Raw genomic sequence first — 9,659 nt, forward strand, 5'->3', positions numbered from 1 at the left:
TATGAGAATGTACATTGTGATTGTGGTTTGTTGAATGGTTCGGGTGATACATTCCAACACACTAACTTGGATCGGGTGCCACGTTCCGGCGCATATATGGGATCGGGTGTCACATCCGGCATACTAACTTGGATCGGATACCACGTACTGGTACACTAATAGTTTGGGTATGATTTCCATGAGAGGACCATTGACTTGGCATATATGTGTATTATTGAGAATGTGGAATTGTACATTGATTCTGAAATGATGACTAATATTGTATATGTTCGGTATATGCCTGTTTTATAATGTTGTGGTTACTTGCATGTGTTTCATCTATTGGGATAGCTGCGTGATCCTACCAGTACACTGTGGTTGTTTTTTCACTCATTGGGATAGCCGTGTGATCCTACCAGTACATTGTGGTTGTTTACTGATACTGTATTTGTTCTTTCTTTGTTGAGTACAAGGCATCTTCAGGTGGCTACTGACAGACCTCGTTTAGAAGATCAATGAGCAATCGAATTCAACGATGAGCCAGTTCTTCCGGGCTGCCATGAGTTCTTCTTTTGTTTATGTCCACATCTTTGGACGTAGACTAGTGCTTTAGATTCCTTGTGTTAGTTTGGGGTTGTTCCCCTTCTTGTTTAAACCTATGGTTCTTGTTGGAGTTTTGGTACATTGACTTTCAGGTTCTAGGCATTATTTCTGCATTTGGTTGTTAGACTTTTGTTGGAGTTTATTGGAACTCCCAATTTTCCGTTTCTTAGACATTTAAACCTGCTTTCGTATCTTTAAATGCCTTAATTTTTGGTTGAGTTGTTGAGTTTGGTTTGTAATAATGGTTCTCCCATCGGAGGGTTAGTGTGGGTGTCAATCACAACCGCCTGGGTCGTGACAATTTGGTTGGAAATATTAAATAGTCATGAAATTATTTATCATTTTTACCAACTTTTCTCTATGTCAATATTATAGATTTATTTGAATATTTTTATGAAAAATTACTTGCTTAAAATTTCCAAATAATTAACTTCGGGATTTCAAAAATTCTCAAGTAATAATTACCTACAAAGATTTTTTTATTTGGTGGAAAAATTTGCAGGAAGTTAGACTATTTGTGTGTTTTTTTGTATAATCTCCATGAATTTATATTTGTGTTTTGTATTATAGAGACATAAGTTTGATGAGTTAAATATGTCTATTTTTTTTTAAATGAATGGTCTAATGACATAACATGTCAACAAGAATAGAATGAGACTTTTGAGGTATTTAATATTTTTAGGGAAAAAAATGTAATAGTTGAGTGATATTATTGTCTTAAAAAAATAAAAATATTTTGTACAGACAATTTTCAAAACATGAGTGACTATTTAGGAAAATAATAAATATAAAGTTTAAGTAACAAAAATATTTTTAGAAGCATACAAATTTCTTCTTAATAAACTAATCTACTTTCTTTTTGTTTAAATATAAAAAACAAAATTATGATTTTGATTAAATGAATTAAACAAACTTATTATAAAAAACACTTTAATGACTTGACATACCAACTAACAGAGAAGGAAACTTTTGTTGTATTAAGTATTTTGGAGAATAATAGTAGTAATATTTTAATCTTAAAATGAAAATAATATTTAAAGACAATTTCTAAAACTTAGATGATCATTTAGTATGAGGTATAAGTTATAATAATCTATAGATAAAATGTATAATTATTTTACCCTACGTTTGATTGGAAGTATTAAATAGCGATGAAATTATTTATCCCACCATTCATGAATAAGTTATCTCATATACATGATGAGATAACTATCCTATGATAGCTTATCCAGCATAACTTACTCACAATCAAACGAGGAGTACTTATCCCATCACAATGATAAAAATAATAGAAAAACTAATCAATAAATACCTAATTTCTCCGATTAAACATGAAATAAAATAATTCTATATTTTATTTCGGCGATCTTATAGCTATATTCAAATGAATTTTAAAGATAGAAGGTGAATGGTGGGTGGGGGTGTCTGATGAGTGATCGGAACAGCACCGCCGCGTCTTTCACTTTTTGGGTCAGAGAGCGCCTCCAATAAATTGTTTGATTGGATAAATACCAATTAATCACAAATTTTATCCACTTGCCTCGTTTTCTGCATTATCTCTTCTTCTTTTTTCCTTTTAAGATACTCTATTATTTTTCTCTTCGAAGAAAAAAAAAAGGAAAGAAAAACTTTAGCCAACATGATGAGAAGTCAACAGGATCAACAATCTAAGCTTCTTTATGAGCTTTCTACTTTGATTTTCAACATTCTCCGATCTCCAACTACGCCGTTCGAGTTTTCCGATCAGTCGCCGGTTATCCAACGCAGTACACAGTTGCCGCCAGTGAGGCCGATGCAGCAGATTACTCCCGCGGGTTTTGCTTCCCTACTTCTCGGTATTTCTATGGCTTTGATGCTATGTGGATCTGTAACGTTCTTCATTGGGTTTTTCATGATGCCGTGGATTCTTGTGTTCGTGATGGTTTTGTATTTAGCTGGAATTGTTTCTGTTTTGTCAATGATTGGACGAGCTATTTTCTGCCCTATGCCTTCATCTCAATCGCATAGTCAACGTAAGGATTGTTCTCCTCTACAGTTTTTTGATTCTGAGTCTTCTCTTTCTTTGTAAAATTTGCACTTTTTAGTTATTGATTTGGGAATTCCTTATCTGTTCAGCTTGGAAACTCTATTTTTTGTTATGTCTCGCGCTTGTTTGCCCTGTTACTGGCGCGGGATTATTATGAGCTCTCTTTTGATCTATTGTGAATGTTTCATTTATATGTTCTGTTCGTTAGATTTCATTTTAATAGTGTTGACTAGTTTTGGAATATAGATCTAGGTTATATTTAAAACTCTTACTATAGTAGTCTAATGATTTAGCAGGTTAATTACATTATTTGCTAGGTATCTGCTCATATAAGTTACTCTTTAATGATGAAATCAGGTGTTATTGTATAAGTTTGATGATTATATACTAGCTGATACCAGTATGCAGTTATACTAATCGAATCGAAATGGAAACTATGAGATGGTTGATTAATTAACTTATAATGGCTTCAGATTGGCTAAAAACAAGTTAAAACTCTTATAAAGGTGTGGAGGTTTGGCCCGGGATATTTGGACAGGAATGAATGTTTCCATGGAAGTGGATGTAGAAACTTTATTTCTTGAAAGAATGAAAACTGGAAAGATGAGGTAGCTTGGTGAGTTCTGTGGGTAATGTTTTCTGATAGTTCTTTTGTTAAGATCTCATAATTTGGATTTGACACCTTTATATATCAGAGTTATCGTCATTTGTTCTCCTTGTACTTCATATTTGTGATTTTGTGAATATGATTTCATTCTCTCTATGGTCTCTCCTAATTTACTGGCCGCCACATTTCTTATGCAAATTGGCTTAATATGTTAAAAACCAAATCGCCTCATTAATTTTGCCTGCTTTCCAAACTTAAAGAGGGGTTGGGATTTCTCTAGATAGGATTCAATTGGTTTCTTTGGGCTTTCCAATATAGTATTAGCAACTATTTGGCCTGGATTATTTTGTCCACATGTATCAGATTGCCTTGTTTTTTGTTACTTTCGTCAACTTGGCATCCATGTTTCTTAGGCTTTTCAGTAGCAGAGTTAGTGGTAGTATAAAGAAAATAGTAACAAGAAGATCAACTGCCAAGAGTGGGGAAGGGAATGGGAGTGTTTTTCACTTTGCTAAAGTTTGATTAACTGTATCTAGAAAAACAAATATAGTATATTAGTACAAAGTCTAACTCGACATTACAGAATTTTGTCCATTAAGAATGAGTAATAATTTATAACGTATTTTAAGGTATAAGAACTTATTTTGCATCAGAGTTGTAATTTATGATGGTGCATGTTAATGGAATTGAATGAGGGCATGCATAATTTGTGGAGAAGAGGGAACTTGTTTGTGAGGGAGGCTTCAAACAGTTCTTGGCACCTGTAGTCGCAAATTCTCAGCATGTGCATTCGACCTAAATGAGAAGGCAACCTAATTTTAAACTTCTCATTGACAAGCTGTGTAGTCAGTACAACCAGCTTATGAAATCATCAGTTGTTGGATATGGATATAACCAGTTATTCAAGTGATTAAGATTCATAACTTATATCTAAATTTATGACAGGACTTCACTAGAGCTCATTTAGCTTCTACGTGTCAAGGAAAATAGTATGGTAGAGATATCAGCTTTGTTTGCTCCTCCGCTCAATCAGTCTAGCTGTATAAGTGTGCTGTTTTCCTTCATGTGGGATGTTGAGATGCTGGTGTGGTAATAGTTCAGTTCTAGTGATATCTCATATTTCATATCTCTATTGACTCGTTTATTTGTAGTTTTTATGTTTCTCCTGAATGGTTGAGGTGTTGAGATTCTCATGTCGTGCAAGATGTATTCTCCAATTTTATGTGATACTCCATGTTTGATACTTGTGTCTTTTGGCTCATTTGTTTGTATTCTGTATTGCAGCGTGTAAAATATTGTGAAGCAATTTAAACATTTGTACTGGGACAGAACAACGGTGAGGAGCATGGTCGAACTCTTTACTAGATGCAGTTTCCTGCAATGTTTAAAGAATGTATGGAGGATGAATACATTGCATGCTGGTGTTTGTTGCAGGAGGACAGCTTAGGCATTTGAAAGTGAAAATATTTGATTAGCTATAACTTTACTGTATAGAAAACTCAAAATGGATGTGCCATGTTCTTTTATCTTAGTGCAACTATGTTGTATTTCTTGTGCCATTACAGATGTAGAAACAACACCCAGCGCGCCCTGAGTGATATTGCAAGTACAATCAAAGCTTAATTAGTATTTCCCTGATATATGATCATGCCAATTGGAACAATATTTGAACTTGAAAACTCACTATCTGCTATTGCATAATGTATTTTTTTTTAACAAAAGCCACATCTAACTATGGTGTATGTTATTGATTTATTCAGTTTTGAAACATAGGTATTTTATAAATGAGAGATATTACTTTTCTAGCAGAAGGGGAAAAAATTCACAAGTAGCATTTCTACGTTAATTGTATTTACTTCCCGATTACATGTATCTTTACTTTTACTGACATCATCTTAGGAGTCTTTTGGTAGAGTATAATAGCAAGAATAACGCATGCATTAACTTTGTGTATTATTAGTACTTTATATGGTATATTTTTCATGTTATGCATAACTAATTTTTGCATTAGTTAAAAATTATTATTTTTAAAGTCGAGTGTGGAATTTGATTTTTAATGTAAAGTTAGGGTGTAAACGATTTTTGCCCTAATTCTTAAAGTCTTACCCAACAACTCATTTAATACTTTGAACCAGAGGAAGTCAAATTAAATCGTTACTTTAACATCCGTTCGGTTTCCATTAAAAGCATAGAAATGAATGATCATTTACGTGCGTGCATTTGTTTGTCCAAGATTGGAATTAAGTTAAATATATACTCTCTCAGTCTCATATTAGTTTACCACCTTTTTTTTTACATGTATATTAAGAATTAAGAAATCACAAATAGGAGAGTAGTTTTACCAATTCACCTCTTAAGAACTTTTTTGGAACTTTACAAACATGTGTGAACATTTTCAAAAAGAATTAATGACAAGGATAATACGGCGAAAAAATTAATTTGTTTTTTTGATTTAGTAAACTGATCAACTAATTTAAGACAACTATTTTTAGTATAGTGATATTCTATCGATTTCTGCGAAGATTAGGGTGTCAATTAGTCGCCCAACTTGTTTATATTTGACCGAGTAAACAGCCTACTTATTTTATTAACCAGACTCATTTTGAGCTATTACTTCACCCAATAATTAGGGGAATATGCAACTCATATTGATTTATGAGAAATTTAGTCTAAATATTTTTTTAAAAAAAATATGTTCTTTATTTGATATAATTTTTACAGCTGTAATATAAGGGAATTTTTTAAAATAAATTATAAGAAAATAAATTAATATTTTAAAACTTAGTAAGAATTATGTGAGTTGGATTATGATCTGACCTTTAGCTCATTTAAGCCTAAATAACATTTAAACGAATTAATAATTCATTTATTTATTAACTCAATCGTTTTAATATTCTTAAATACAATTCAATCCATTCATTTATTACCTTAATCTTTCATTCGGCTAACCTCTTTTCAAAGCAAACGTTGAAAGTCAAGCGCACAATTGCAATTTGTAGCAACCGTAACTCATGAGACAAGCTAAACAATGGATATGCATAAATATTACTCCTTCGATCTAAATTTATGTGACACATTTCAAATTTTGAAATTTAAACAAATTTATTTTTTACCGTAAATTTTTCACATATCTAAATATTTTGAATTATCAATTATTGTGACTTAATAGTATTTTTTTACGTAGTTTACAAATATATAAATTTCATTTTAAAAAAATTGAAGATTCCATGAGAATATCGCCCAAACTTAAACAGGTTAACTCTCAAAAAATAAAATGTGTTACATAAATTGGGACATATGAAGTACATTTAAACACTAGTTGAGCTAAGCCTTGTTTAATTGAATATCTCAAACTCTTAATAATGTCTCTTAATTAGACACTTTCAATTCAATTTTTGAAAAAAGAAGGTGTAATGCATGTTTTCATTGATCTATTAGACAATTAAATTAACTCTACAAAATATGTCATCTTCTTTAATTATATGCATAAATCCTATGTAGAAAATGTTTGAGTTTTGTATCTTATTGAGACAAATGCGTATAATTAAAGAAAATAATGTATATTTTATGTGATTAACATAACTAGCTAATAGGAACAGAGGCAAACAAAAAAAAAAAAAAAATTCCAAAAAGGTGTCTAATTAAAACAATTTATCAGGAATTGAGATATTAAATTAAAACATGATTTAATTCGATAAAATTAATACAATTAAAAGAAAAAAAAGAAGGCGGCACATCTCTAAAACCTCAATAAATTAACCAGTATGGATGTGAACTCCGATAGCAATAAGGAAGATAGTAATGACTCCAAAATAGAGGACAGTATGAACAAGTATAGAGAGTCCACTAGTCTGCATGTTCCCAAACTCAACAATTTTGTGTCTACCAGGCAACTGAAACAATAAACCTGGACTCAATAGCACAAATAACACCACTGCAATCAACACTGGCCCCCAATCAGACATCTCTCTCTCTCTTTTTTTTGCCTTATTTATTTGTATATATATTGTTTCTTTGTCTACTCTGTTATTTGTCTTGTATATATATAGTTCAAATTGTTTTTCTTCTTTTTAACATGACAACATAATTAAGTATTATTGCATTAAGAAAGGAATCAAATGATCAGTGAGGATGCTTAGATTTGCGGAAAGGAAGTTTGATTCGCTTTTTCACTTATATTAATGGTTAGGGTAATTATTAAAATATACTTTTTTAATAGCTCTAAGGTAAGTATATACACAAATTGATGCATAATATGGAAATACCAGATTCACTATTTGTTATGAATACTCCAAATTGTGGTTTGTGGATGTTCACTACTACTTCTACCATTTTTTACTTAAGAAGTTCGCAATTAAACAAGTACAGGTTTATAAGAAAATTTCAAAAATATCATGCAATAGTTTCTTGGAAAAAACTTGTAATTAAGTAAGTAACTTGTAAGTAGTTTATGCAAGCAATTTCTTCAAACAATTGAATAAAAATATTTTTTGAAAAGCCGGAGCGCCCAAAAATGGTAATGGAAAACAAAGGCAACAAATAAATTCATTTTCTAGTCTTGTGTATGAAAAATCTAGTTGGGAGTGTCAGAAATAGGCACTGCAACACGCGAATCCAAATAATCGGATTCTAATATAAATATCAAACATCAAATGGAAACAAACAAAAAAAGACATTGCGATACAATTAATATATTCTAATCTCATTTTATATGTATACCGTTGGATTTTCGGTCTGAATGACGTATGATCCCATGACCATTGGGAAGGGTTGGTAATGGAAAATCTAGACCTATGTCCCACACATAGGAAGAAGGGAAAAATATTGGTTTAAATGGAAAAACACTTTTATTCTAGGAAGATGGGAAAAATTTATATGAAATAATTCGAAGGGTTTATACAATAACATACTCAGTTGAAGGATTTATAAATCTAAAAAAAAAGTGTTCCGACTTGATTCATGTGTGTTGATTGCCCTCGATGGGCGATATAATTACACAATTGATGCACGCTAAACAAGGGCCATAGGAGTTTTCAAGAGAACTTTTAGAGTTTATAAAGATGGGGTAAATCAATCTCATTTCTTTCTCGACTTTTCATGTCATCTTCCTCAACAGCAGCCTAACTGAGGCCACTTCCTTAGTTCTATGTTTTTAAATTGGACAATCCAGAATAGCAATAGATATTTCTTCATAAGATAATTCATTTGTGGTTTGTACATCCTCTATAGGCAAATTACATAAGGGATCGATCTCTCATGCACTTCCACAACATTGATACATGAAAAATGGGATGTACTACCTCCAATTCAGAAGGTAACTCCCGCTCGTATGCCACTTGACCTATCCGTTGAATGATTTTGTACGGATCAATATATCTTGGGCTAAGTTTTCCTTTCTTGAAAAACCTCATGACACTTTTCATCGGTGAAACTTTTAGGAAAACTCAATCGTCAATTGCGAACTCTAAATTTGGGCGCCAAACCACTGAAAATCCAACTCTTCGATGAAGAACCACAAACCAACCTATATGACTCGTAGTCTGTTTGACGAACCGTACAACTTCCTCGTAGACTCCAATCTCTAAAAATGACCAACTTTCTGAGGATGCATCCACGAGACCCAACTACGGCTCGTGTAACCAACCATAGGTCGTATTGGTGACTCATATAAAGTTGTTAGAGACTTGATATTTTCTGGATTTCTAAGATACTAATCACGATCAGTTTCCACGAGCCATAGACCCAAGTACTGCCTATAAACCCCACTCATGAACCACTGCACCAACAACTTTTGCACCAACAATTGTGATTCAAATATTTTTTTTATCAAAAAAGCGATTGACTAAGTGATGCAGTCCGTCAGTTTCACTAAATATCTGAAGATCAAATTGGAATTTCTATTCATTTTCCCCTTTCTTCTTCTCTCTTCTTCTTTCTAAAGATGCCCAACTCAACCATCACTACCTCCCTTGCTCACGCCATCGTCGCTGCCCTCCCTGCCTCACCAACCTGCTGCCGCTCAACCCTAGCCTCTTTCACATCAAATTAAGGTTAGGGTTTTTGTGTTTACGTTAATTTTTTTTAATTTGAGTAATTTTTTATTTTTTGGTTAGTTTATTCTAGTTAGTTTGTTGAACTTATATTATTAACATAGTTAGTTTATATATTTGATTGTGAATTAGTGAATGAAATTATAATTTTGATTTTAGGGCTTTAGTTTGAATTGAGGCTTTTTTTTTTGTTAGATTATGAATTGGGTATTTTGGAGTTGGAATTGAAGTAATTTTGAAGTTAGAAGTTAGAACTAAGAAGTAATTAGAAGTTAGAAGTTAGAACTAGTTGAATTTTTGAACTTAGATACTTGAATAAGGATGTTTGAAAGTTGAATTTAGAAAAATATTGAATTGTATGATTTTTGAAGTTTAGAACAAATTAGAAATTAGA

At 32.0% G+C, this 9,659-nt stretch overlaps 2 protein-coding genes across 2 annotated transcripts; one reads left to right on the forward strand and one right to left on the reverse strand.

Moving 5' to 3' along the window:
- The first annotated feature begins 1,969 nt into the window (after positions 1-1,969).
- On the forward strand, positions 1,970-4,898 carry LOC102585391 (uncharacterized). The gene is made up of 2 exons (XM_006352108.2): positions 1,970-2,594; positions 4,500-4,898. Exons 1-2 carry the CDS (start codon positions 2,222-2,224, stop codon positions 4,514-4,516), a joined length of 390 nt encoding a protein of 129 aa, XP_006352170.1. The 5' UTR covers positions 1,970-2,221; the 3' UTR covers positions 4,517-4,898.
- A 1,926-nt stretch (positions 4,899-6,824) lies between these two features.
- LOC102585729 (uncharacterized) lies at positions 6,825-7,223 on the reverse strand. The gene has a single exon (XM_006352109.2). It carries the CDS (start codon positions 7,178-7,180, stop codon positions 6,971-6,973), a length of 210 nt encoding a protein of 69 aa, XP_006352171.1. The 5' UTR covers positions 7,181-7,223; the 3' UTR covers positions 6,825-6,970.
- Positions 7,224-9,659: the final 2,436 nt, after the last annotated feature.

Source organism: Solanum tuberosum, unplaced genomic scaffold (genome assembly GCF_000226075.1).
Source record: "Solanum tuberosum cultivar DM 1-3 516 R44 unplaced genomic scaffold, SolTub_3.0 scf00145, whole genome shotgun sequence".
Classification (NCBI taxonomy): Eukaryota; Viridiplantae; Streptophyta; class Magnoliopsida; order Solanales; family Solanaceae; genus Solanum; species Solanum tuberosum.

Coding starts and splice junctions, on each gene's coding strand:
- LOC102585391 (XM_006352108.2), top strand. CDS start 2,222: ATGATGAGAAGTCAACAGGATCAACAATCTAAGCTTCTTTATGAGCTT.
- LOC102585729 (XM_006352109.2), bottom strand. CDS start 7,180: ATGTCTGATTGGGGGCCAGTGTTGATTGCAGTGGTGTTATTTGTGCTA.